The sequence below is a fragment of the Hippoglossus stenolepis genome, chromosome 2, assembly GCF_022539355.2.
Source record: "Hippoglossus stenolepis isolate QCI-W04-F060 chromosome 2, HSTE1.2, whole genome shotgun sequence".
Classification (NCBI taxonomy): Eukaryota; Metazoa; Chordata; class Actinopteri; order Pleuronectiformes; family Pleuronectidae; genus Hippoglossus; species Hippoglossus stenolepis.
Genome location: NC_061484.1, coordinates 21,021,422 through 21,049,087, shown reverse-complemented (window position 1 = coordinate 21,049,087; position 27,666 = coordinate 21,021,422). Strand labels below are relative to the sequence as shown.

The 27,666-nt window shown below is 41.2% G+C and overlaps 2 protein-coding genes across 2 annotated transcripts; one reads left to right on the top strand and one right to left on the bottom strand.

The window, feature by feature from the left end:
• Positions 1-1,455: 1,455 nt before the first annotated feature.
• On the bottom strand, positions 1,456-7,161 carry znf330 (zinc finger protein 330). Its single transcript, XM_035168669.2, has 10 exons — positions 7,101-7,161; positions 6,540-6,777; positions 6,427-6,446; positions 6,264-6,334; positions 5,257-5,333; positions 4,969-5,095; positions 4,765-4,869; positions 4,561-4,607; positions 3,085-3,202; positions 1,456-2,377 (listed from the first exon to the last, which is right to left on the bottom strand). Exons 2-10 carry the CDS (start codon positions 6,657-6,659, stop codon positions 2,073-2,075), a joined length of 990 nt encoding a protein of 329 aa, XP_035024560.1. The 5' UTR covers positions 6,660-6,777; positions 7,101-7,161; the 3' UTR covers positions 1,456-2,072.
• Positions 7,162-8,861: 1,700 nt separating this feature from the next.
• Positions 8,862-27,397, top strand: rnf150a (ring finger protein 150a). Its single transcript, XM_047341938.1, has 7 exons — positions 8,862-9,546; positions 16,365-16,615; positions 17,668-17,739; positions 17,906-17,988; positions 18,136-18,232; positions 18,399-18,609; positions 21,713-27,397. Exons 1-7 carry the CDS (start codon positions 9,093-9,095, stop codon positions 21,829-21,831), a joined length of 1,287 nt encoding a protein of 428 aa, XP_047197894.1. The 5' UTR covers positions 8,862-9,092; the 3' UTR covers positions 21,832-27,397.
• The last annotated feature ends 269 nt before the right edge of the window (positions 27,398-27,666 follow it).

Here is a 27,666-nt window from a genome sequence, read left to right as displayed (position 1 = left end):
CACCGGGAGCGTCGTCATGAAGTCCGTCATGTGTGCAGCGGAGCGACGGTTCACATGTTTGCATTTCACTGGCGTTTATAAAGCTGCTCTGCCTCATTGACCCGAGTCCGGTTCCACTAAGACATGAGCGGAGACTGTGTGTGTGTGTGCGTGTGTGAGTGAGTGTGTGCGTGTGTGAGTGTGTGAGTGAGTGTGTGAGTGTGTGTGTGCTCCAGGTCCGCGCCGCGAGGATCAGCTCGACTCTCAAACACGCCCCAACTCCATCAGAGGATCATAAGTTCACTCCTCCTTCAGTTCGTCAGGGCCACAGCTCCCAGTCTGTCCTCACCCACAAATGATAATTCATTATCTACTCACCCCGTGCAGATGGAGGTGGTGGGTGAAGTGTGTGAGTCCACCGAACACTGCTGGAGTTTCAGGGGCAAACAGAGCTGCAGCCAAATCCAATCCAATTGAAGTAAATGGTGACCACTTGTTCAGACGTAAAAAAAAAAAAATTCAGAAAAAAACATGACATGTCTCCATATTTTGAACACCACCCTGCTGATGACACGGATCCGTTGTGTGAGAGGCTCTGCTGTCAGTCAACATCCATCCGGACAGATCAGATCCCACAGGGAGAGTTGAGGGGAGGTTCATTTCATTTTATTCTTCGATAAACCAAAAGCTTATTTCTGGGATTTAAATGTCACATAAAAAAAAACTGGCACTAATTTTAGGAATACATGATCGTCGATTATGGATTATAATTTGTTATCATGGCTGTTTAGGAACTCAAACTGGTTGTAGAGCCACTTACACAGAATCAAAACCTTAGAATGTTGATTCCCATTTATTGGAACCATTGCAGTGCTGGTTCTAAACCTGAGCCCACTACAAAAGATTAACACAATTTAGTGAGTGGTAATAACTGATAAGGGCCTCAATAACTATTTAATTGGTGAAGTTGGCTGAGTTGAATAGTGACAGTGAAGTAATAAAAAGAATAATGGCACTCGGCACAGCCCCCTTAGTTTAATATGCACCAAATTACAGTCAGACATCAGTTCCCTAAATAAACCTGATTATTGTCATCAAGATACAGAAAGTATTCCCTGGGAAATTGGTGAAAATGCTTAAAAAGAATGACCCCATTTACAATGTTAAGAATGTGAGCAAGAAAAAAATCCTGGGTGCTCAAAACTTTACTCGGGATCTGTCTCTGAAAAATGTAAACGTGTTCCAACACTGTGCAGAAGTGAAAACATCACCACCTTGGCAGAGGTAACTATTAGATATTCACTTTGTTTGCCATGTTAGATATTAGATATCAGTTTGGCCTCTGTTCAGTTAAAGAAAATAGAAACAATTAGCATCGACGGCCAAATAAACAGCAAGTTGTGTTTCCTAAGAAAAGACCCTGATGTTTTACATTGAACATGTAAGAGATCATTAAAAAAAGGAGACTTCAAGAGATACTTTAGGAGACAGCAGCTGCTCCAACTTTATTAACCTAACAACATTAGGTCCCCAGTTTGTGGAGAGATCCTGTGGAAACAGTAACAGTTACAGAGTGAATCTTCTCAAACAAAATAACATTTACCAAGTCACCAAACACCAGGAGCCAAAAAGGGTTCACAGCTCCTTTTGGCCCCCGGGGCCTCGTAGAGCAGTGATCCAGCTCTGACTTCAAAAAGAGGAGGAAACAAGTCCTCTGAGAACTGGGTGAAGAAACCTCTGTATTTGGATATATATCGTGTCCATATCATCAAAAAGCTGTCAATTACCAGCAGTTTGCAGTTTGTTCAGATTCATAACGTTGTTTACATATTTTTCTATCAGTAATTCAAATTAAAACACTCTTCATTTTATTCTTCTACTTCCTGGACAGAGGTTTGTGTGGATTTGTTATAAAATCTTCACATCACAGTCCTCAGAGGGACTTTTTTAAATTTCTTACTCTGTCAACACTAGTTGTTACACACACACACGTCTCTTAATTCTTCAGTCGTTACTGTTGTGAACCTCCACTGAGAGGATTTGGATCTTTGGGGCCGTGGGCTCCAGCAACAGGCTCCAGTCTCTGTCTTGGTTCAGGCAGCAGTTCCCTCCAACTTAAGACCAGCCAGGGAATCAGCAGCTGCCTTCTCTTCACCCTCTTTCTCTTTCTCTTTCTCCTCCTCCTCTTCCTCCTCCTCCTCCTCATCATCATCTTCCTCCTCATCATCATCCTCCTCCTCCTCATCATCATCATCCTCCTCCTCGTCGTAGTCATCCTGTTGGGCTCCGCCTCCAGAGGCCAAGTTCTTCCAGTAGGAGTCGTACCCGGCCGCTCCATCGCCACCGTAGTCGTCATCATCTTCGGCGCCCGCCTGGCGGCCAAACTTCAGGGTGCGAGCTGCAGAGAAACACAGACGTGGATTCATTTACAAAAGTATTGTATCTTTGCAATTTGTATTCATTTTTGAAAATCTGGTTCACGTTATTACATTTGAGGTTTCAATTTATTTCATTATGTATAAAAGGTTAAATCAGGAAAGATCCAGGTTGTCCCTCTTATGTGTCACCATAAAATATGAATTACAAAGCTATGTCTCTGTTTCCCTTATTAAAAACATTAGTTTTCTAAAAGAGTATTTTCATAATAAGAGATCTTGCATTAAATGGATGCTGCTGCTTGATCGTTTTTAAACCCATGTTTTCAATATTGTTTCACATTATACATTTTTCTTGTATGGATGAATCTAAGATGGAAAAACTTCAGGTTTTAAGTACATGTATGTCTTTTATCATCCAGTGTAACATTTCTATTTGACTTTATTCTTTGGTAAATCAAAAGCTTATTTCTGCCTAAATGTGATGTTAATACAAGAGGCAGAAAACTGGCAAAAAAAGGAAGACATGGTTGTCAAATAATGATATTTGTTATAATGGCTTTTTTGTTAAAACTTATTTCACAATGTTGTTTTGAAACAGACAGAAACATCAGTTTCGTTTTCTTAAAAATCATGATTCAGTGGGGAAGTCGAAGCAACTTCCTCCCAATGGCAGTATTCCTGGAACAAAAACAACTTCCAGTCCTTTAACAGTTTGTGCAACACTCACTGGACATGCTGAGGTCTTTGGTCTCCTGCGTCTCGTGGCCGCACTTTGGACATGGCAGATTTTTTCCCTTCTCCTGTTTGAAGACCTTACTCTTGGCGTGGTCGTCGCAGTAACAGGACTGAGAGGAGAGGGGGGGAACTAACGTTTAAAATCATCACATGGAAATGTTCAACTTCACAAAGGATTCACTTTTTGCAAAGTTTGTGTTGTGCATGTAACACATGAACGATGTCCTTTAATCTACATTCAAAAACCCATCATAAAAAAATTGACATCACAAAAATCTAAAACTGAAATCTCTTATTCATTAAGTATTTGCTGTGCTGCTACACATTGTGATCAGGTGCATCCATGTCTATACGATATATATCCATGTTTGTACAACATCCCGTGATTTAAACTGCACGTCAGGATGGATGTAAGACCATTTCTAAAGCTTGATCAGTGGCCTCTGTTTGGTGAAAACAAACAGAAAGGGGCCTCTCTCATGTAAAGTGTGTACGTTATTCTTTCCTTTAGTGCATTGTCACGCAGCTTTAAAAAGGCCAAAGTCTGCAGCCAAGAGAATCCTCCTCTCCTGCACGCAACACTGCTCATTAATTGCCTTGAACGCCCCTTTATTCCTGGCATTTAATGTAAAGTTGTAAAGTTACACGGAACAATGCCTGTCTATCAGCTAGTTTGGTACGGTGGTACAGATACCATTGTTACCATGGCTACAGCTGATTAGGAAGCTTCTGGGCAAGGAGCACGACATGTCCGACACGCGCTCTGAGCGGTTGACTAATCACGAAACAGTGAGCAGGCTGACTAATTATATCAGGCTGAACATTTTGATATTCAAATAATATGTATTTTAAACATTACAGCATGTAAACCTATTCTAGTAGAGCACCAAATTAAAATCCTGAACCTGTAAATGACCCAAAAATGGTGGATTTTATGTAAATATGACTGAATGAATCTAAGTTATTCGCATTTGAACAGTTCACCGAGCAAATATCAAATGTAAAACCACTCTAAAACAGTGAAGGAGGAAAAAAGGAAAAAAACTATCCCCTGGCTGCATATTCCGCCTCATCTGGGGAGTCCAGTTCCAGTGTCATCTGATTAGAGCAGCCTCTTGCTGTTGAGTGAGAGCGCTCTGCTTTAATATTTAATCCTAATTACACGTTTCCTGTGTAGCAGGAATGTTTAGTGTTATGGGCCGAACGGAAAGACCTGATCTGACTCTGTCTTAGGAGATGTGGGTTGTTCGTCTTTGTTGGCAACAATTGTGTTGATCTGATGAAATGTGTGTAAGCAACTTTCTGTAACATTGTGAGATTTTATGTTTTCACATATTTAGGGGAATTCTATAAGAGTATGAAATTTAGTGCAGCTTGAAGGGGGGATGTTGGGCCTTGGCGGAGGTATGCGCTCAACTGAGAGTAATTCTAGTTACATGCGAGTATAGTAATAGATTTCCTCCCTCACCTTACAGCGCAGACAGGAGTGCTGACCCAGTCTGTTACAGGAAATACCTAAAGTGGAATGTGAGAAAAAGAAGAGTTTTGTAAACAATACAGTTGTTTCTCCTGCACTCATGCGCTCCACAGATTATTCTCTTGAATACATTGGCTTCACTTTCCCCGTAAAGGCTGGAGTTTGACAACATGAGAGGAAATCTCAATGACTCACATTTGTATGTTTCTGCCTGAAGGACTTGGCAGCTCGCCTGGTGCTCAAACTGGTCGTCCTCACACAGGAAGTTGTCACAGAAAGAGCAGCGGAAGATTCGGCCTCCTGTTCAGAAAGTGAAAATCAGCGACAGTGGTGAGTCACTTTGTGATCGTGACGTGAGTGAGTCACTTTCAATCAAACAGCGGGGGGGGGGCGTCTTACCATGATCCCAGACACCACGCTCACACTCTATGCAGTCTGCATCAGTCAGGGGACACGCACAGGCGTGAGTGCTCAGACATTTCCTACCGTGGCACACCCAAGCTTCACAGAAGTCACACACTGCCCCCTTGTGGTCCAAAAAAAAAAGAAAGGAAGACATATTTTAAGAAAAGGCCTCTGAGTGAACATTAATAACTTCAAAATAAATAAGACAGGATGTCAGGAGTGGACGGGTCAATGCACCTTGTGCTGTGTGGATGTATTAGCTCAGAAACATTGTTATCTTACCACCATGGCCATCCCAGTGGTGTGGATTCCAGGATGTTTGATGACACAGTCTGACGACTTCATGCACTTGGTTTTGCCTAGAAACATAAAATATAAAATTAAAATCAGTTAATAAGTTGTCACACAATTCAAACAGGACGCATGGATACTGGGAGACATTTGCAGTACCAGGTTTGCAGGTTTAACAAAAGACTAGGTCACTGGTCTTAAAAGGCAACACAACCCCGATCCCTGCTTCTCTCCACTGTCCGTTTTTAGAATTGATTTTCAGATTTTACTGATCACCTTTAAAGCAAAAATACATCACTGAATAATTGACCCCTCATGTGCCTGCACGCAGCCTTAGATCCTCAGGTGGAGCCCTGCTGGCTGTTCCAACGTCAAGGTTGAAAACTAAAGGGGACTGTGCTCGCTTCTATTAAATCACTTCATAAAACCCATTTTTACAGACTTGCTCTCATGTGACGTTGTGTTTTTACTGTGTTTTCTTTTCACCTTTTACTTTACTTGCTCATTTCTTTTCTTTGTCATATATTCAAGTTTTATTTACTTTTCTTGCTTTGCCGTCAAAGCACTCAGTTTTTTAAAAAGTGCTATATAAGTCAAGTTTTTTTATTATTAGTATTATTATTATTAGTATTATTTTAGGTCAGGGTGCATAATGGCAAATTTATGATCCAGCACTTTCCAAACTTAACCTGTTCCTAGGGACTATATAATTTAGGATATTATTCTAACATGTGCTGTGTGTAGCCAAAGACAGTCAGACAGTCAGTCTGAGCTGGAGCCAGGCCGATACCATATATATGAGCCTTTCGCAGACATATCGGTATCTGCGTTTATGTTTTGTGAAGTTCAATATATTTGGCTGTATTCATGTTTTCTTTTTGTATTATGAAGTTTATGGTTAAACTTGACCTAACAGTACATCGGCCAATCTGCACTGACTGATTTGTGATGGATTGAGCTTTGCAACACCCCCCCCTGCACATGACACAGTTACTCACCACACTGTGCACAGATGGGCAGCTTCTGCACCCAGTTGCAGAAGTAGCAGAACGCTCTGTTCTTCTGTTTCCTGCCAGAGAGAAAAACAAAGTTTGTAACTCCGTGATGACTCTGCTTCTCTCCACCTTCTGAAAAAACGTTCAACGAAAACAAAACACTCACCTCTGACATTTGTCACAGTCCTGCAAAAACAGACCACAGCCAAGTTAAATGAGTGAGAAACAGGCCAGTGTGTGTGTGTGTGTGGTATGTTAGCATTAGCATTGACCACCCACCATGTTGAAGTTACAGGGGTGTTTGGCCACATCCACATGTTCTCGGTTGGCTCGGCTCTGTTTCTCTCGCTCTTTGCGACTCTCCGCCTTTTTGCGAGCACCGGTTTTCTTCTTGGGCATCTCGGCTCCACGGGTTCGATGCTCGCTGCGCTGACAGGAGGGTTTTTTGTTGAAATTTCACTCGAGGCTTCCTGTCAAACGGGAAACTGCCGAGGCCAACACGCAGCTACAAGCTAACCTGTGAGCAACAGGGCGGACAGAGGGCAGAGTCAGATTCACACCTTTTTTTATTGATTGTGTTTTCTGTCGTTGGTACAAAGTGAGTCTGCTCAGTGAAGTGAATCTCTGACATCACATGTTTGTGTCGTGTCAACGTGTCCTCAGCTGCTCTCACACTTACTAAACACACACACACAGACTCACACTTACTAAACACACACACACAGCGGGAAGTTAAACCAGCTTCACGTTCACTTTGTCCAGCGGCTACATTCATGATCCACAGACACAAACACAAGCGTCACGACTGGTTTCAGAGTCTGGTTTTAACAGTTTCTTTACCCGAGAGATGAGCAGCGCAGCAGCGACCGGGGTCCGATGGGGAAATGGGAACGTACTGAAACAGAGTGCCACACGATTAGTTCCTACATCTGAGTTCCGCGCTCCTTGAATTCAAATCTGACTTCATGGACATTTACATTTCAGATGTGGGTGTGCGGCATATTATATTATATTATATATTATATTATATGAATGGATTATAATCTATTTACTTTATTTTGTAAAGGGTTAACCCTAACCCATTAACTTAACCTAGGTAAATATATCTGTGTGCATGCTGGCAGTAAAGTAAAGTATTACATCATGACTAGAAAATGTAGATCAGCTGCAGAGTGCACATACTACACACACACACACATCAAGGACTCTGACTAACACACACAGACACACACACGTACGTCTCTCTATAGTTGTGAGGACATAATTCGTTCCCTACCCCCTTACACTAACCTTAACCATCACAACTAAATAACTTACCCTAACCCTAACCCTAGCCTAAACCTAAACCTAAACCTAAAACTAAACCTAATTCTAACCCCAACCCTAAAACCAAGTCTTAACCCTCAAACAGCCCATTGAATTTGTGAGGACCAGTCAAAATGTCCTCACAATGTGCACACACATACATTAGGGACTGTGACTAACACACACACAGAGACACTGACACACACACACACACACACACACACCAAGGACTGTGATGACACACACACACACACACACACACACACACACTTCCCCATCAGGGACTGAAAAAAATGTGCATGCAAGTGTAAATACGGTGAATAAATAATAATACATATGGTTACTCTGTATGTAGTATTTGCTGATGCTGCTACTATTGTTGTTTTCACACTGTATTTCTATATATTTTACAGGTATATATATATATATATATATATATATATATATATTTATCTTGTAGAGAGAAGCCTGTTATAATTGTATTGTAGCTGAGTATCAGATATTTGGCATGTATGCGTACACATACAAGGAATTTGATTCCGTTTTTTCCATTGCTCTCAATGTACAGAAATAGACAAATAACAGCACAATAAAGTGGAACAAGGTTCAGCAAACATTGACCTACTATGTACAAGTATGAAATATATATATATGAACATAATACACAACAGCACTGACAATGACATGGAGAAATATGATGACAATAAAGATCTTGAATATGAAACCAGACACATCAATTCAATGTGGACTCAGCATGTCAAAGTTAGTTGGTTAGTTAGTTGGTGTCCAATTTCATGAGTGAGACAGTTTGTCAAATAGAACACAAATAGAAAAACAAATATAATATTAAATGTATCATCAGAAAATGTACACTTTTTAAAATCATTGACTGTTATTCATGGTTGTTTTTGCTTATCCATTTACTGGTAATGTAAATTCTAATTAAACTATGTCAACTATATTAGGGTATAATATATATATTTTTAAATCAATATATATATCAATAATTTTGTATTTAAACATTGTAATATTCTATTATTCTGGTGGCAAACATCAGGCTACTTTAGACTAGAACTAAAATTAACAAACAATTCTTGTTTTCTTTTGACACTTCAAACAGTCAGTTTTCTAACATCTATCATATGTTGTTATATATAATGATAATATTTGTATTTTAGTGGTTTACAGGATTTATGACTGTTTTATTTTCTCCACGTGCCACAGGGGCGTCAGGCACCGTGGCCCCGCCCAGGTCACGTGTCGCTGAGCGGAGAGCCAATCGGGAGGCAGCAGGGGAAACAGCTGACAGTGAACAACAACACAGGAGTCAGCTCCTGCAGGTGCTGCTGTGTGACTGTGTGAGAGTGGAGCTGCTGCCACGTTCATGCTGCTACAACCTGTAGCTCCTCTTGCAGGAGGACCGTGCTGCGAGCTGATCCACTGAGGAAGAGGAGGGAGACGAGGAGGAGGAGGAGGAGGAGGAGGACGCGCGGAGCTCCGTCGTCCATCCCCGGCCAGCCCCGCACGATGGCCCCGTCTCTGATCCGCGCCTGCCGCAGTCTGGCTCTCTCGACGTGGCTGCTCTCCTTCTGCTTCGTCCACCTGCTGTGTCTGGACTTCACGGTGGCGGAGAAGGAGGAGTGGTACACGGCCTTCGTCAACATCACGTACCTGGACCCCGTCACCGCGGAGGTGAGGACGGAGAAGACCGAGTGCGGTCGCTACGGCGAGCACTCGCCCAAGAAGGAAGCCCGGGGTCTGGTGCTGCTGCCGAGCCCCCTGCAGGACAGACAGGCGTGCGACCCCCACGTCAGGTTCCCCCCCGTGTCTCACAACGCCGCATGGGTGGCGCTGGTGGCTGCGGGGAACTGTACCTACAGGGACAAGATCCGGAACGTCGCCAACCTCAACGCCTCTGCAGTTGTCATATACAACGTGGGCTCCAGCAGCCCCAACGAAACCATAACAATGCCCCATCCAGGTGAGAGCGCACATGTCAGCCTGCAAGATAAGTCATCCCTCTATCCTTACTCCTGGCAGCCCTCTATGAATAGCCCAGGGATTCCTGCAAGCAGAGCATTCATCCCGCCACAGGTGTCCTCTGTCCCACAGGCCCTTAAAGGACAAATGTCCCCAATCGGCTGGACACCTCTGGCTAAGATGAATGCTTCCATTCCCCCTGCAGCAGCCCCACAGCTCCTCTGTGCAATCAGCCCAACAACCACTGGGTTTCTGGGTAAAGTAGAAAACAAGCAATGGCTGCAACTACTCACAACTACTGCATACACCTGCTGATTGGTTGTAGTGGGAAGCTTTAGGCTGTCATGATATACCACTATAGGACTGGATAAAGTTTGACACAAGTTCAGGGACACATGTGAAAATAGTACAATTTGGGATGCCTTACTTTGGAAGATTTTTACAGATGTTGGTATAAAAACAGTGAAATCAAATGTTAAAACATAAATGTTTCCCACATACAATTTCTATTTGGTTAAAATCTGAATTCTCCTACTTAATAAATCAGAATATCTGATCCCAAAAAAAGTCTGTCCACATTCAGTTCAGCTTTGAGAACATGCACATCCAACAATGTGCAAAAGCTGCACACTGCTGATTCCATGTTCTCTTTTTACATTTTTCAGCCCGACTGTGTTCACTCATTTTCGAATGATTATTATTATTATCTTATATAATGATTGATAATTATTGCTTATTGTCCACCACTCCTCTGCATTTGTTTGTCAAAGCAAAATATTACCACTGATAACTCAAAGTACAAAAAAAACTTTGTATGCATAAGAAAAACCAAATGTGAAGAATAAAAGGCAGAAAGACTCTAACACTTTCAAAGTCCCCATACACGCTGTCAGTTTTCCCAGTAAGCAGAGATAAGTAAGCATCTCTAATATTAGTACAAAGTACTGTAATGATTAAAGAGCACTGTAACAGACATTTAACAGGTTAATAAATATCCAGACAGGCTTGGGTCAAGGTCGCAAATGTGTAACTTTACAAGTTTCATTTACAGATAGGAATGTATGAATAATGACAGGAAGCACAATAGTCAATCAATATTTAAGTATGTAAAATACAGGCTGAAGACTCCCAATTCATTTTAACATTGCCATTTTAAATAGAGTGAAACAAAATGAGCGGGTTCCTCCTTGCCCCCCCCCCATGGAAATCGGTTCAGTAGTTTTTTTTGTAATCCTGTTAACTAACAGACAAATGCTGATGAAAACAAAACCTCACTGACGGAGGAAATGACTCCTCAAGACGAAGCTGAGGAGGAACAACAAGAGAACCTTTGATAACTGAAATGAGTAAATAAGGACATTGTTAACAACAACAAAACTGTAGAGATAATCCATGACAAATGTCCTGAAAACACAGTTAAAACAGATTGAACTCCAGCCTCGGTCACAGTTTCTCTCCCGGTTTGCAGGGAACAGAGCAGGTTGATGCAGAGTTAATTGGACTAACACTCGACTGTGTAAATAGCATCAGGCGAGCAGTCGTTCGCTCGCTGTTCGTGACAACTACATAAAACCCTGGTCGTGTTTTGAGGAGGTGAATCCACACATGTCTTTTAAAATCCAACATAGATATAGACGTGGGGCTGTTGGTATATCTTCGTGGGGAATGTATCTATTAGTTTGTTAATCTCATAGATAATCAGTTTTTTAAATCGCTGGTATGATGTGTGAGGCCGTCTGGCTTTTTATGTAACCAGTGCCAGAGTGTGTGTGTGTGTGTGCGTGTGTGTGTGTGTGCGTGTGTGTATGTGTGCTAATGAGAGGCGAATTGTAAAGTGCTCTGTCTGTTAAAGTAGAACAATGCTATATAAGCAGATTTAACATCTTGATGTCTCTGACAGAGCAGGCTGTCGTGCATATACTTGCTTTCATCTAGTGTAGCAATAATTCCATAACTCTCCTATAGCTGTAATACAGTACTTTTTATAAAACCAGCTAAAGAATAAAAAACATTTTCCTAGCTGAGTGTAGTTTTTACCCCGTATTTCTATCTTTCTGCCTGATGCACCGTTTAAAACCTTATTCTGTGTTATTTGAGAGAATGTTTGTACATTTGCGAGCTGACATTTAGGCCACGAGAACCGTCTTTCCCACTCGACTTGTATTTCCATCAGGAAATGAGCTCTCAGTTCTGTTGCTAGTTCTCCTAAAGGTGTGGCTCACCCTGACCGACATCTGACAAAAGGGTCGCTGCAAAAACACCGACATGCAAACACAAAGTGAAGACTTCAGATTAAACTTTTTGAATAATATTCATGTAATTAACACAGGAAGGTGAATGGAAATAATTGGGTGGTAAAATAGAGAAGTTGTAGGACTCATGTTAAAGCATCAATAACATAACTCTGCACTTGATATTTTTGTATCAACCTGCTCGTGGTGACCAACTCTTTTATCGTCACACACTCTGTTGTTGCTCTCAGGCGTCTCTCAGCTCACAGCTTTTGTTTTGCAGTCGCAGATGACGTGATTCTTGCTCCCAGCTGCAACAGGCAGATAGTAATACTTTTTTTTTTTAAACACTGCAAGCTGCCTGCCAAACACCAACACCAGCCAGACCTGACAAGGTTAGAAACCAGCTGGTGAACATAATGGAGCGTTTAGCAGGAAAAAAGTTAGTTTTTTTTCCTCAGCAGCTGGTGGAAATGAAAACAGTGAATATTGGACGTGCAGTCATCAGGTTCCCCAACACAACCACGACAACCAAATCCTGATGCTGCTCTCTGTCGTTTAGAAGTATGAATATGAAGGTTTATGCTCATATGTTTGTTACAACTATATATGTGGTGTTCTTCCTGCAGGAGGCTAAAGTAATTATCCTCCATAAATGCACATTTAGCTACTTAGGTGCAGTTTGCGGTTAATTCTCCTGTGCTTTTCTTAAATCATTTATTAATACAGGTTTTGTTATGTCAAATTTGATATTTGTCAATCAATGTATCTCTAATTTTACTTTTGTGGTTATTTGAGAGAGACAGCCCAGGGCAGATCCTGAGTTTACCTCTGCTGTACTTGCAGTAATAGATCAAAGCAACCAGGACTTTCCTCGCTGCGGGGCCACGACATAAAATACAAATTGAGTCACTAACAGAGACAGAAGAGGCAGCCAGGAGAGGTGTGATGACAAAGATAGTAAAGGGGGAAGGTAAGAGCGAGTGCAGTGACAGAGAAACAGGTTGTAATGTGTTGATTTAATGTGGGGCTGCCTGAAGAGTGGAGCACTTCCCCGTCCAGAGGCAACACAGCTGGGCTGTAAAATCCACAGTCTCCATGAGCCAAGTGTTTTACTCCCTCCTCCTCGAGCCTGAGCGGTGTCACCATGAAGCCAGGTCAGACATATCGGCTCTGAAAGGGTTGGTTCGCCCTGAATCACCCTGCTGGTCTCCATTAGGCTTTAAACAGCAAAGTCCTTTTCCTGTCAGAAGTCCAGTGAACCTCATGAAACCCGAATCAGATTTAATCCATAGATGAGATGAGATAACATAAGAAGACAGATCTCACTCTGGTATCAGTGCAGCAGCCAATTAGCACAAAGGAAACATGTAGCCTGGATTTGTCTAAAGGTTAAAAAATGTCTATCATCCACTTGTTTGATCCACACAGAAATTAAAATGTAAAAAAGACTTATTGATATTTAAAGTGAGACTCTGCCACAGAGCTGTAAGTGTCTTGTTTCTCCACTGACACACAAAACATGCACCTCAGTTTCTGTGTGGTTTAATTAAATGAGATGTTCATTAAAGAGCATTAGAGGTGCTTTACCGTTGGATAGAGCCAGGCTAGCTGTTTCCCCCTGTTTCCATGCTTTATGCTAAGCTAACTAGCCGCTGGCTTCAGATTTATATTTATGTGTAAAAGTGTTAACAGTCGTCTCATCTAATTCTCAGCAAGACAGCAAATAGACATTTTCCCCAAATATTCCCAATTAAGGATAAAACTGTTACCGGTTTCACGTTAAACTTTGGGAAAATTCCTGACGGTCAGTCGTACGATTTTTAATCTTCAGTTAACGTGATTACCATGGTGATTTGGTTGGTACTGTAACAAGATGAGAGCGGCTTGTGCTCCAGCCACAGCTAGAAACTGTTAGTGAGGACATTTGATTTACTTATTCAAGGCTGTGCTTATTTTCAACTTGTATTATGTGAAGTTTTCATTTAAAAAAGACCTCCTTTGGCAAGATACAGCCAAAATGTTGCACCTTTGATATTGTGTTATATTATTTTTATTGATAATAGATATATTATTGGAATATAACTCCTGGTGAAACTACTTTAGCTTATGTATCAGTACTTTAAAACACATTGAAGCACATTTTACAAATACTGCGATCATGATAACCTATAATCGTGATACAGATCTTTGCACTGCTCCGAATGAAATACCCTGAAGCCTTAACGCTCGCAGGATCAAACCAGTGTTTCCTCCTTTGTGTGAGTTGTCAGGTAAACGGTCGTAATTCTGTGTTAATCCGTGTCACAGTTTTATCCGAATGAAACTTACTCTTAAAACTGAACAGGCTGTTGATTGAGAATTTCAGAGAATTCAGTATTTATTCCTCTTAGCTTCCCCATTTTGGGGCGAGTGGGTCTGAAGACTTCACAGGATCAGCCTCAGACGCTGGCCTCCACTTTTAGAAGCAGCTATTTTGGTCTGCTCAGGCTGCGTCACACTGAACAGAAGGAGATAAGAGTCAGGGCTTAGAGGAACCCTACATGCCTCATTATGACTCCTGTTATTTCTGTTGGCTGTGAAGCCGAGGCTGAGGCCATACTGTTTTTTCAGTTTTTATTGAATCTAGATTCTTGTTCTGGACGAAACGGTTTTATTTTTTTATCCTAATTTGTGAGAGCAAGAACAGAGTCTGAGTTGCATGACACTGTGCAGAAATGTTCACTCGTGCAGATTTAATGCTCCACTGTAAGAAGAAGGGTTTATTTTGTGTTACTAAAGGCAGGTATTACATCACAGTGAGACGACATATGGCCCCACTTAATAAAACCATCAATCAGCATGTCAGAACTGTGTGAATCTCAGGATACAAACCACAAAGAAACATAAAAAGCTTTTACGAGTCCTGAGAATGAACCGTATGCGTTCATTTTGGAAGCAATGAAACTGTCTTCCAGCCTTATTTAGTGTTATTGGACGTTATTGAAAGACACCGGCCGAAACAATGACGCGTGACTCCTCCATGTTGTGTGTTCAGCGGCGTACTACCATCTGTTTGCTGTTCAAACAAGCTTTTCATTGTTTGCAGTGCGGTTTGTTTTAGAGGCTCTAACATGCCTCCACTCATTTTGAGGGAGCAGCTGCTATAATACAAGGATGAACCTTTGTTAACAGTGGAGATAATACCAGCTTGATCACTGTTTGTGTGTAGATAGGCTGTTTTTTGCAGAGAAGGGAACACATTGGGAGCTTTCTTACCGAAGTTGACTGTTTTCACGTTGCATTGTTGCCTCTAATTGAGCTGTTAAGTTGTTCGAAAGGCTTTTGTTGTCTTTACCTATTTGCTTTATTAAAATAACAATCTTACTCTTGCATTCTATTTCATGGGGGATTGAAGTTTTGATTTCTGGCCAAATAAAACACTGTCTGTGCTGATCGTTGCACATGCATAAAAATACAACAGTTTTAAAAGACATGATTTGGGCCTGACTGCTGGACCTCGGCATTAAAACACAGCAGCTGTGCAGATTTTACAACAGACCTGTTACATAAAGGGATTTATGAGCCTGGCAGTGCTCTCTGACATCGTACCACATCTGTTGGATCCAAAGTCTTTAACTCCTGCGGAAAACACCAAACATCTTGGCTGTCGTTGTCGGAACCTCTGTGACAGAATCGGCCATCAAAAATAGCCGTGGGCCGTGCACGGGGATTTGTCACGCAGTGTCGTGGATCCGGTGTAGAGCTGCAGAGGAGCTGCTGCTGGTGAGGGCAGGTTGAATAAAGCCACTGTTTATGTTGACTGATGGAGAGAGTAAAGCAGGGAGCCATTCTGACTCCACGCAGCTGCAGCCATAAACAGGCAACAGAGGGAATGTGATGTAACAGCACTCAGGCTGTTGATGCACTTCTGGCAATCATCAAGTCGTCGACTGTTCGGTGGCTTTCAATATTAATATTTGAAAGTTTAAATCCCCTGAAACTTTGGTTTTCAATTTCTCTATAACTTTGAATATTCACAGACATCCTGAGGCATTATTTCTTTAAGGGTTTAACATTCAAAAACTCAGCTGATCTGCATTGTTAGAACTGTGTGGGAGTGGTGGTTTAAACTGCAAACACAAGCAGGCGTCACAAAATGTTTCGAAATCCTGAATTATGTGAACTCACCGTTTCATAAATATATATCAGTTTCCTCAATAAACCTGATATTCTTTAAGATCCAGGAAACATTTACTGGGGAAACTGAGAAAATGTTGAAAAAAATTTCAAATATTGCTAAATTCCTGTTTTAATTGATGTTCTCCATTTAGTTGTATATTTTATGTTAGTTATATTTCTGTAAATTATATCAAGTGTTGTTTACCATAAGCATGCAGGGAAATACATTTTTTTATTATGTTTTAATTTAATTTTAAATATTTTATGGTCAAAAACAATAAATGTGTGTGTGTGTGTGTGTGTGTGTGTGTGTGTGTGTGTGTGTGTGTGTGTGTGTGTGTGTGTGTGTGTGTGTGTGTGTGTGTGTGTGTGTGTGTGTGTGTGTGTGTGTGTGTGTGTGTGTGTGTATATGTGTGTGCATGCGCAGGTACAGGTGAGGTTGTCGCCATCATGATCCCAGAGCCTAAAGGTCGTGAGATCGCGACCTTGCTGGAGCGGAACACCATGGTCATGCTGCAAATCACCATTGGAACCCGCAACCTGCAGAAGTACGTGAGCAGAACGTCGGTGGTGTTCGTCTCCATCTCCTTCATCGTGCTCATGATCATCTCCCTCGCTTGGCTCGTCTTCTACTACATCCAGAGGTTCCGCTACGCCAACGCACGGGACCGCAACCAGGTACCAGACCGTGGGCTCTTTGTTGAATCACGGTACAACCCGGTGAGATGATGTGTGTCTATGTGCAGAGGAGACACAGAGTGCAGTGGTGCTGTGGTCTCACTCTCGACATTGGTCCGTGCACTTTCCCATCTGGTGCGGACGCTGTAAGGCTGCAGGCTGAGGTCTGAATTAGTCTGACAGCTGGTCGTACGGGGACGTGAAGAACCAGTGAACCATCAACCAGCTCAGCTCTCCGGCTCTCCGAGTCCGCTGTGCAAATACTTGCTTTTGCCATCTCTCTGTTATAAATGGCCGCCTCTGACGTTCCTTTGACGTCTGTAGTGACAGGACATCACCGAGCATGTTATGATCGGAGCCGGTGTCCGTGGCAACCATTGTTTGCTTTTTCACTTTGAATTATGTTGTATAAAGTATTCACAGATATTGAACAAATCTGTTTTCAATTTATTTTCAAGGCAGCCAAGTAGGCTGAAAGAGATTCTAAGGCCTCAGTTCTTCCGATATTTACAATTTTACCCTGTGTTTTTATTACCATCATTTATGCCAAGGAGCTGGAACAATATGATTTGAAACAGTTGCAATTGTCACAGTCTTGAAAATGTTCCCGACACATTCCACATTTATTATTCCCACATTTATCCAGAATATTTCAGCTTTTGTAAATTTACGAGCACAACCTTAAGCTGTAAGTTTATTAGTCTAAAACATTTTCAGACTCGTGTTGTCTGACTGATGGACGGCAACATTCATAAAATACAATTCAGAAGATGGCTAATTAATCTAGTATTCTGATATCGTGTTATTAAAGTCAGGTTTTATTAAAAGTAACGGGTTAATGTTAGGTTATTTTAAGACCTAGCTTTTTTATTTTGTGGTTCACTGGTTTCGTAACTGGTCCAATGCTCATATTTTATACCCTGATCTATACACAATAAATATTATTTTTTTAATTCTAGCAGATGAATGAGAAACCTGCATCCTGCTGAGTTACTGTTTTGTCCTCTATGATCTTGTCAATAACAAAGTAAAGATTTATTTATGTCTTACAGAGGCGTCTTGGAGATGCTGCCAAAAAAGCCATCAGCAAGCTTCAAGTACGCACCATTAAGAAAGGGGACAAGGTAAACCACTGACAGTGTCCATGAGTTCACACGTAAACATGAACTCACAGAAATGTGTTTGTCCTCATTATTTTAATTACCTGTAATTATTTTATGTCGAATAAAGCTATATTGGGGAATTCCTTGGCTTCACCTTCCATGTCTGTGCATTTGTTTTGCGTTTCAGGAGACTGAGTCAGACTTTGACAACTGTGCAGTTTGCATTGAAGGTTATAGACCTAATGATGTTGTGAGGGTATTACCGTGCAGGTAAGTTTTTTTTCATGATCACTGTTAAAATGTAACATCTCGGTTTATCTGCATATCCTGCAGAATGTCTTTTTACTGTGCGCTGCATGTTGGCAATCATTGGTGGTTGATGTTATTAATTTGAGCTCTTTCGGTTTATGTTGTCAGGCATGTTTTCCATAAACACTGTGTAGATCCGTGGCTGCTGGACCACCGGACATGTCCCATGTGTAAAATGAACATCCTCAAAGCCTTAGGAGTTACTGTAAGTGCATTTGAACTGAACTGTGTTATTTCATGTCAACTCATGCACACCTATATAACTAACTGCTCTAATTTATCATATTAAGACCAAAACATTTAAGTGCAAAACCTGAAAGTGAAGACACGAAGCATCATTTCTATAGACTGTTGTTTTTGTCATGTTCCAGCTCAACGCAGACTGCTTAGACGAGATTCCTCCAGACTACGAGATGTCTGTCGGAGGTCCATCCACCAACCCCATCAGCGGGGCGAGTGAAATCACAGTGAACGAGAGCTCGGTGGTGCTGGACCCCGCCGACAGAGGGATAGGCCTGGAGCAGCTCCAACATGAAGCAGAGACGGAGCTTCAGGCAGGAGAGAGCCACCTCATGGCCAGCAGTGAGTACACACATCTCACTGACAGCTCTCTGTCATGTACTGAAGTCCGGACATTTTCCTGAAATTATCCAGAGGGGCTGTATGTGATTCGGCTTGTAAGTGTTGTTTCTGCAACAAAGCAAAACAGTGTCATACACATAGAAAATGTCAAATTGGAAAGACAATAAGAAAGCACTAGAATAATCCTGCGTTCCATTACACCTCAGAGCTCGGCCCTCGAAATGACGTCACACCCGAATAACCCGAGTTGCAACTTCCGACTTGGGTGTCGGAAATTCAGAGATCCAAGGTTCAATGGATTAATTGCGGCATAAATTATCTAACTGTATTTGAAATAGATGAGTAAGTTCCACATTGAGCTGCTACAACCCAGCGATGCTGCTCACACACTGATGCATCAATAATCTATTACTGTGGTCCATACTGCGCAGTGACATTCACCTCAAAAACAAGATGAGAACATTTTTCCATAATGGTTTTTTAATGGGATTTTTAATGCAGTACATTTACACTGTGGTATTAGTACTTTTACTTAAGTGAATGATCTGAAGGCTTATATATACATGCACAACTATATACATATGCACTTATATATACATATTTTCTGTAAGGGATCTGTGTGGAGAGATCTTAAACTGAGAATCAGGAAAGTTCACTCATATTCAAACATATTAATCAATAGTCTGTTTTCTAACAGTGTTTGAATGTGAGTTTTCTCAGAGTTTTATTCTGAGGCTTTAACCAGGTCAGCAGCCACCTGCTCTGTGTCTCCAGTTCAGATCCTCATGGGTGATGCAGAAGGAAAGAAGGACAGGGTTCCCTTTCTAGAAAGTCACAACCTAACCCACATACAAAGGCCCTGTTTGTTCATGTTATACTATACATTACAGCACCTTGTGCAAATGCCCGAGGGCTGTTTATGTAACTGATGACTGCTGAGCACCTGCAAGCTATTACCACTGTATAGTGTGGGTGTACATGCACATGTTAGTATGTCACGCTCCCAGAACACGGAAGCAGACAGGGTGTGTCACGCGATTAGATCACCTCTTTAAATGTTGCCTGAAAGAGGAAGAAACAGGGAAAACATTTCATCTCACGTTTTTTATCAGTCTTATTCTAATATATTCTTTTATTAAAATCATAGACTGTATATAAAGATGAACGACATGTCGGCTCCCTGAAGCATCTTGATCGCCCCCTGGTGGCTGGCTGCAGTATAGGTCATTAACCTCCCACCTCCTCCATGTTAGTGGATAGGACTTTGGCCAAACTAAAAAGACAAAGAACACTGACTCATGATTGGTCAAGCGTTTGAATAGGTGAGACCTTGATACCGTGGCTCTATACATTCGTATCTGGGACATTTTGGCTTCATTTCTGGATAATACGAGGATGTGGGGGCCGCGTTGTCCACATTTATATTAGTCTATGATTAAAATGTTTTGAGAGACTTGTTGATTTCACTTTTTGATCCTGTTGGTTATTCTGTGGTGCTGATCATCAGTATTGAATTATACAGAGAGGTGTTTCTGTTTTTAAGCTTTCCCTCATTACTTTCAATGCAGTGGACAAAAAATTGAAACACCTGCCGGTTAATACGTTTTAGCTGCAACATGACAGAAACATCGCGCTTCACACTGCGAGCAAATGTAGATTTATGTTCAACTTTTTGTGCTTGATAAGCAGCAGAGCAGCTCGCCACAGGTTGGTCTTCTGCTCGATAGTAATGAGAATATAAATCAGAGGTGATTTGTCTTCCGTCGCACACTAATGAGCTAACAGAGACACTGACACCGACAGGCAGTTAGCAGAAGAAGAACGAGCCAATCTGTCACCATCTCTGCCTCCGAGGCTCTGCAGTGGTGGCGGGTTTTTACTATGAATAATGAGCCCTGTCGATAATGGTATCACAGCCATCAGTCTTTCCAGAGCCGTTTACTGTATGTGTGTTGTAGTTGGCGGACACAGAAATAGAAAAGATTGGTTGCTTGTTGCTGTCCCATCTTTTGAGATCACAGGCCCCCCCCGAAAAACGTTTGATTTCTACAGTTGAAATGTCTCGATGGAAACAAGCCAGTTCATGATGTGATTGTTTGTAACAAACATCCATACTTAAAGTCGGAGTATATTTAAATTGACCTTTCAAAAAAATCTGCAAAAGAAAATGCAATTGATATTAATAATTACTTTTTGTGCCGTTTTCAACACAAAATACAAAGTGCTGCACAACAAGAAAACAAATAGTTAAAGTATTAAGTACAGACACAACAGAAGAGAAACGGTTAATATTTGGTTGTCAAACATTTGGGGTCCAAATTCTACACTTGGGTGTCATTACACTGTAGAAAATGAAGAGGGCGATGAGGTGACGTAATTATAAGAGCAGAGGTCAAACTTCAACATGATAGAAATGTGCTATCCCTTCATTTAAAGAATGTTAAGCTCCAGATTTGAAGTTTTAGGTCACATGGTTCATATAAGTTGTGTTTTATCCTTAAAGTCATTTTCACTTTGTTCTCAGATTTCACCTGTAGGTCTTTGTTGCACATATTGACAATATGCATTAAAACAGGTGGATGGAAACACACTTCCTGGAGAGGTGAAGATACTTGTTCAAATAAATAGATGCACACACCTTGAGACACTTTCTTAAGGGGATTCATGGTGTTGCACTTGTAAGCATGAAAAGTCACAGAAATATATTTGGGTGAAACCAAACAAAAGGGGCTTACAAAGATGGCTTACAAAGAACAACAGACGTACTTGTTGAGGTATAGTTAATTAAATAATTAAATACAAATTAGTTAAAGATTAATTCAAGAATACATTTTGCACAGAATAAATGTTGGCACCTATGATGTAGTAGCTTCATGAACAGTACGAACCAGGAGGAACAATCACAATAACCAAATGACTTTCTTTTAATGCACAAATCAAGACAAACTGAAGGACATGAACCTGTCCTTTAGGTGGCGATGGAGAATAATACCTTCCCTGTTGGATGTGAATGTGACTCTTCAGGCTCACATTCACATGCTGTTGCTGCATCCCACATTCTGACCTGTCAAATAATAAATGACTTCTCTCTCTGTCCCTTCAGGTGAGCACCAGCCTCCGCTCAGCTGTGATTCTGACACTTCTGTCATCATGGGCCTGGAGGTGGGTTTGTCTGAAATAGAGCTGTCAGCGGAGCAAGAATGTGACGAGGGAAAATCCTGAGCCGGTCGGAGCAGAGAGGAAAAAAGGATGATGAGAGCAGAACAGAGTGATCGGGGGGCTCCCACAGATCCGCCGGGTCTTTGGCCCCCTGGAGGAGGTGATCTCATGGAAGACGGGAAAATGAGCAATACAACCCGTAGCGGCACAAAAACACCCTGCTCTGTGTGTTCCACCTGAGAAACAGACTCGTCCCCGTGTCTGCAGACTTGTTGCTTGCTCGTTCTCTTGCCGTCACGTGTCTTGTGGGTGAACGCAGCTCCCATATATTGTGGTGGTCTAGTTACTCTCCACGTAACCTTTTTCACGTCTTAGCATCAGAGATTCACACACACACACGCAGTCCTTGAGATGTCAGTGGCCTTCACAGCGCTGAGAAGTCAAAATATGTTTCTCCTCACTCTGCCTGCTGCTGGACACGGTGTGAGGACGGGAGCGGCAGCGGCTCTTTAACACCCGACTGCAGCTTTAATTATGTAAAGAAATATATGTGCAGATTATTCGATTTCTTGCGACGAGATCACTGCCAACTTATTCCACGAGTTTTACTGACGTGATGGATACACAGCACATACGGATCCTCTATCGAGGTCTCAGCTGGCGTGAAACCAGCATTTTTTTCAACGTCAAACTTGGGGTAACATGGTATTATCCCCCTGAAACCTTGAAGTTCATGCGGCCATGTGGCACGAAGGGTTTAAAACGCGTATGCACACACACGTTATGCTGTAATTTCTAGACGTAACTGTTTCTGTCATCGTTGTGTCGAGACCTTCGTTTTTAACTGAGTATTCCTGTTGCTGAGAGGAAATAACCAAACACGATAGATTATTTCTCACGTCCGACAATCATAGTTTGCCACGAGCAGTTTGAAGTGATGTCACCCACTGCCCTACTGAAACTGCTGCGGATTCACAAGCTACCACAACACATGGTGTCGGCCTCCGGCGTCAGGAAGGTAATGTCTCACGCTCGCGCTGCTGCTGAGGACGGCGGCGGCTGTCACCACCAAATTCTGGGAGTGTGTACATACAAGCCAGCCAATATACATATGTCAACAAGTCTGTGCCAAGTTAATCAGTGGTATTCTAAACGTAGCTGTAGTTCGTGTACATGTGATTCCCTTGGCTGTCAATGGAGTCTAAGAGACGCTAATCTGTGCATGAAATGAAACTGAAGAAATAACAGGAGCACAAAGAATCTGAAAATCACAAAAGACTCTGCTCGGTGAAAAGAAGAGGGACTTTTTTTTAATTTGAAATAGTCAAAGTTTTAATTGGGAGGATTTGAAGCTCTATTGCATTTTATGGCATGAATAGATTGCAGCATGAAAATGTTTACAACATCTACATCTACAACATCTACAATAAGCTTGCGAATTTTGGAAAACGAAAAGCATGCCCCCTAGTGTGTGTGAAGTCTTCAGAAACATCCCCACACTGAAACACCTGAACAGTAGAAAATGTAGGATTTATTATGTTGCATTTCTTTTATGTTGTCCTGCATCACAGCCAACATCTGGTTTCTCTGCCGAGTCTCAGCTGATTATTATTTTCCCTCCTGTTCTCTGTGACCACGTATACTGAATTTTTACTGTAATCAAATTCACATGTTTGTGAGTCTCAATTTCATTTTATTATGCTCCTCCTGTCAATAATTGAGTCCTGGGGTGAAAAGTGCCCGGCTCAGAGTGGATGAAACGTGGAGAACGAAAAGATGCATTTTGAAAGTTAGTCCTCTTGGTGTTGATTTATTCTTAACTTGTGTCCAAATTTCATATTATAATCTCATTATCTCTGCCAAGGAGGCTTGTGTCTGTTTATCTGTCAGGATTTCACAAAACTGAACCGATTGGCACCAAACTTGATGGGGGAGGGGAGGGGGGGCATGGGCCACAGAAGAACCCATTCACTTTTGTCCTGGAACCAGGATTCTCTTTTAATTACTTTTCCCAACATTGTTGGATAAGACGGAATTTCTCAGGAAATAATCTGCGGATATAAATAAAAATTTAAAAAAAGAATATGTTTGTGTAGTTGAACTGCAGATCAAGAGAATAATCCTGATCTGACTGACGTGTAGAACTGGCAGAGGGTTTGCTCTCCACTGAGACCATTCTAGTGATAAGCATGTTTTAGTGTTTTAACACAGTGAAACATAACAAAATCAATTATACTTAAAAAAGACAAGACACAGACCAAAAAAAGCACTTGATTGTGTTGATGGGCCCCATTAGACTGAAAAAGATATATCTGCAAGTTTCAGAGACCCAGTTGTTACTTTCCTGTCCAGCGCATATGCTGTTTGTATGAAAGGTGCACTTATACCCATGGGTGTGCTGGTCTTCAAATGATGGTCAGGGTCACTGTCAGGGACAATTGCTATTTCCAAACAGTGGTTCGCAGTTGCACTTGCACAGAAACCTGGTCTGAAGTCAGTGGTGCAGTGTTTCATTGTTATTTTAAGACACACTCTCCTCCCCACCAGATGGTTCGCTCATGTGCAAAGTCTACGAAGAGCACTCTGATTGGTCTGTTGCTTGTCAAACCCCAAACAGACCCATTATCAACTAAAGTACAACAAGCCTGCGTCTGCTGCAGGGACATTTTTTCCACTGTTGAAACTCACATAGAAGTGGAAAGTTGAAAACGCCCTAGATGCATATGTGCCAGACCATGTGCTTAGATTGTTAGAGGCCAGTGTCTCTGATTATTTGCACAAAAAGTACTAAAGAGTCAAATGACAGCTGAATACATGAAAATGAACTGTGAATATCGGTGAAACAGTTGAAAGAAAATACTAAATCTTTAAAAAACACATTTGCCATCTCAGTGAAGTTAAATTAACAGCGACAAATAAATGACACCATTTCCCGATAGTTTGAAATCACAAAGTTGACTTCCTGTTTGCTATGATGAGGAACATGTAGCTGGGGCACAGTTCCAGACTCTGCTGATGCTGACTGTGACAACATATACAATCTGCTGCAGTTTTTTAAATTTAGGATAATTATTCTTCTCTCATTGTTCTGTTACTGTCTGGACTGTTTCCTCTCACATTCCTGGAGACTCGCTCCCTAAAGAAGCACAGACGCACTGACTCGATCGATGGAGGCAGTGGAATTTGACTGTTGTTTTTTTTTGTCCTCCAGTCACTGTTTCCATTATGTTCTGGAGCAACCTGGGATTCTGTTACATAACACACACATGTCCACACATTCCCCTTGCTTGGGTTAATCACAGAAGTGAAGGATCATGGGAAATCCTGGCAAATGCTTTGCTGTTTCATAAAAGCTTTGGTATGAGTCGGGTATATTGTGATGGGGGGGGGGGGTCTGTGAGCCTCTATGTTCTTTGTTCAAGTCACTTGAAACCCATGGACACCACATTGTAGATATTATTAGTTCATATAGTCAAAGGTTGAAATATTAATGTTCTAACATCTGTGATTCACTCAACCTTAGACTGTTTATAAATTGGACGACACGTCTCCACTTCCTCCCACTATCCAGAAATGATGCCAAAATATTCAGAATAAGAGCGCTGCCATTTTTTGCCTGAGTGCGATACATGCTCTCGGCCAATCAGGAGTCAGTCTCAGCTGTCAATTATGACATTTCCCCCGTTTTTATAGCATCAAATACCTCGTGAAAACCAAACCTTCCGGAAACATGAACAAAATCTGCGTGATGTGAACTACTCTAAAATGACAGAAACCATCTTTGAGGAAAATGTTCTTTGACTTTTTAATTTGGTCCACGTCCCATCCACCAACAAGGAGGAAGTGGAGTTTACGACCTATACTGCAGCCAGCCACCAGGAGGCGAGTGAGATGAATTGGCTTCACTTTGCTGGTGATGGATAGGTTTTCAATTACCTCCCGTTTAGTTGTAAGCACGTATAATGAGCGGCTCAACATGTAACCGACTATTTCCCCTTCACTGAAAATTATAGCAGCACTATGTAAGAATTCATAAATGGACATTTTCATTTATCTTGAGCTATACCCCTTTTTTTGTGGATAGGAGGGTGGAGATTGAGGGATTTATGCCAGTTTGACGTGAATCTGGACTTTTACAAGTCTCGGTATGTTGCATCAGCTCACATGGTAATGAAATAGCACAATACATAAGATAAACCACAAACACCCAACAGCATCACTATCTGCTGCTCTCCTCGTCTCACTTGTTCGTGGGTCTTCTGTAATCTTCTCACTTTAACAGCCTCTCCATCCGACCATTTGTTTAGTTGGCCAAACATCAAGACAAAGCAAAGCACATTCATTTTCAGTGCCAGATCTCTCAGTTCTGGCCGCACAGCTTGATGAAATCCGTTTGTCTAAAAGAGGATTAAGGCCTTGTGGTTTTTTCCAGATGGACTCAGACATGATGGATTAATCTATAGCGCCATCTCTCCGTTTATTGTGTTTCAGTAACAAACCTCCCTTAGGAAGAAGTAGAATTCAAATGTAGAAACATGAGTCTGCTCCGTGTAATTGTCCTGAATTGTACCTGCGACATTGCACAACACTTCTATTTATGTGTTTCCCAATTAATTCCAACTGGTTTCATGGAAAGATTGTTGTAATTTAATTGTGGGGGAAATTGTCCTGAAGAGAAAAGTGTAATTTTAACAAAAGTATTCATAGATTACTGAAAACCTTATTTGCCTCAGTTGCTAATTTGATTTATGTCATGTATTATCTTATTTGCCAGGGACGCTTCTCACTTATTAAAAGCAGAATATCTCGTTAACTAGCGAGTTAAACTTAAAGACTGGTTTTCTTCAGTTGTCCCTGTGGTCAGATGTTAATCTTTTGGCCTAAGATTTAATTAAAATAACATAAAGCACATTTAATTAGTACAGTTTAACACACTGTAGTTACAACAGTAAAACCCATACTAAATACAGTGTGTGAGAAATAATAATATAACTTAATTGGACAACTACTTGCATGTTGACAAATTAATTGAAATAAATGTACCATTTGAACACTTTTCTTAGAACTTCGTTTTCCCTCTAACTTTTATAATTTGACATAGATGTTTCCAGTATACATTTCATTAAAATAATTTATAAATACTTGGACCGGGTGGACCTGTATAGTTCAGCATTACACATCTTTTTTTTACTTATTATAATTGTTGTCGTTTTTTGTTGTTGTTCTCCCGACACATTTCTTCTCATTGTGTAAACCTTCGTATATATTGCACTTTATCCCTCCAGTGAACAGGGACTGGCTCAACTGAACGACTTGAGAAATTCTAAAGAAAGAGGGCTACAGTATTGAACATGGCACATGAGTCAATTGTTGCTCATTGTAAAATATTATAATCTTTTATCTGTACTGTTGTGAGTGAGTGTGTGTGTGTGTGTGTGTGTGGTGGGGGGTTGCGGGGCACCAATATATTGTAACTATACCCAGCGGAAATAACAGCATTGCTATTTTGTAATATAAAAACAATTATATGTACTATTAGAGGTGTCTCTGTCCTTTTCTTGTACCATGATGCACGTGTAGGAATGTCTATGATTTTGACTTTTAATAAATTTTACTCCGATTTTTCCAACTTTGCTGAACCTGTTTGTTTTGTTTTAACTCAATGAGAATGTTTTTCTACTTAAAGGACATTTTAATGAAAATTATCAGAGCTTGTGATATGTGCATGAACTTCAATACTTGACAGTGCTCCATGGAAATAACATTTTAACAGGGACATTGTGAGACGGGAATTTCTCAGGAAATAATGCATGGATTCAAAAACAAATCAAACGTGTGGTGTTCAAATCCAGAAAACAAATCCTGATCTTGTCAAGTTACTGAAGTCTGGTACTCGTC

Bases quoted from the DNA above. Each gene is read 5' to 3' on its own strand.
- znf330 (XM_035168669.2), bottom strand. From the start codon at position 6,659: ATGCCCAAGAAGAAAACCGGTGCTCGCAAAAAGGCGGAGAGTCGCAAA. The intron at 6,447-6,539 runs GTGGGTGGTCAA...CTGTTTTTGCAG, and splicing joins ACCCCTGTAACTTCAACATG to GACTGTGACAAATGTCAGAG. The intron at 3,203-4,560 runs GTGAGGGAGGAA...CTCTCCTCTCAG, and splicing joins ACTCCTGTCTGCGCTGTAAG to TCCTGTTACTGCGACGACCA.
- rnf150a (XM_047341938.1), top strand. From the start codon at position 9,093: ATGGCCCCGTCTCTGATCCGCGCCTGCCGCAGTCTGGCTCTCTCGACG. The intron at 9,547-16,364 runs GTGAGAGCGCAC...GTGCATGCGCAG, and splicing joins CATAACAATGCCCCATCCAG to GTACAGGTGAGGTTGTCGCC. The intron at 18,610-21,712 runs GTGAGTACACAC...CTGTCCCTTCAG, and splicing joins GAGCCACCTCATGGCCAGCA to GTGAGCACCAGCCTCCGCTC.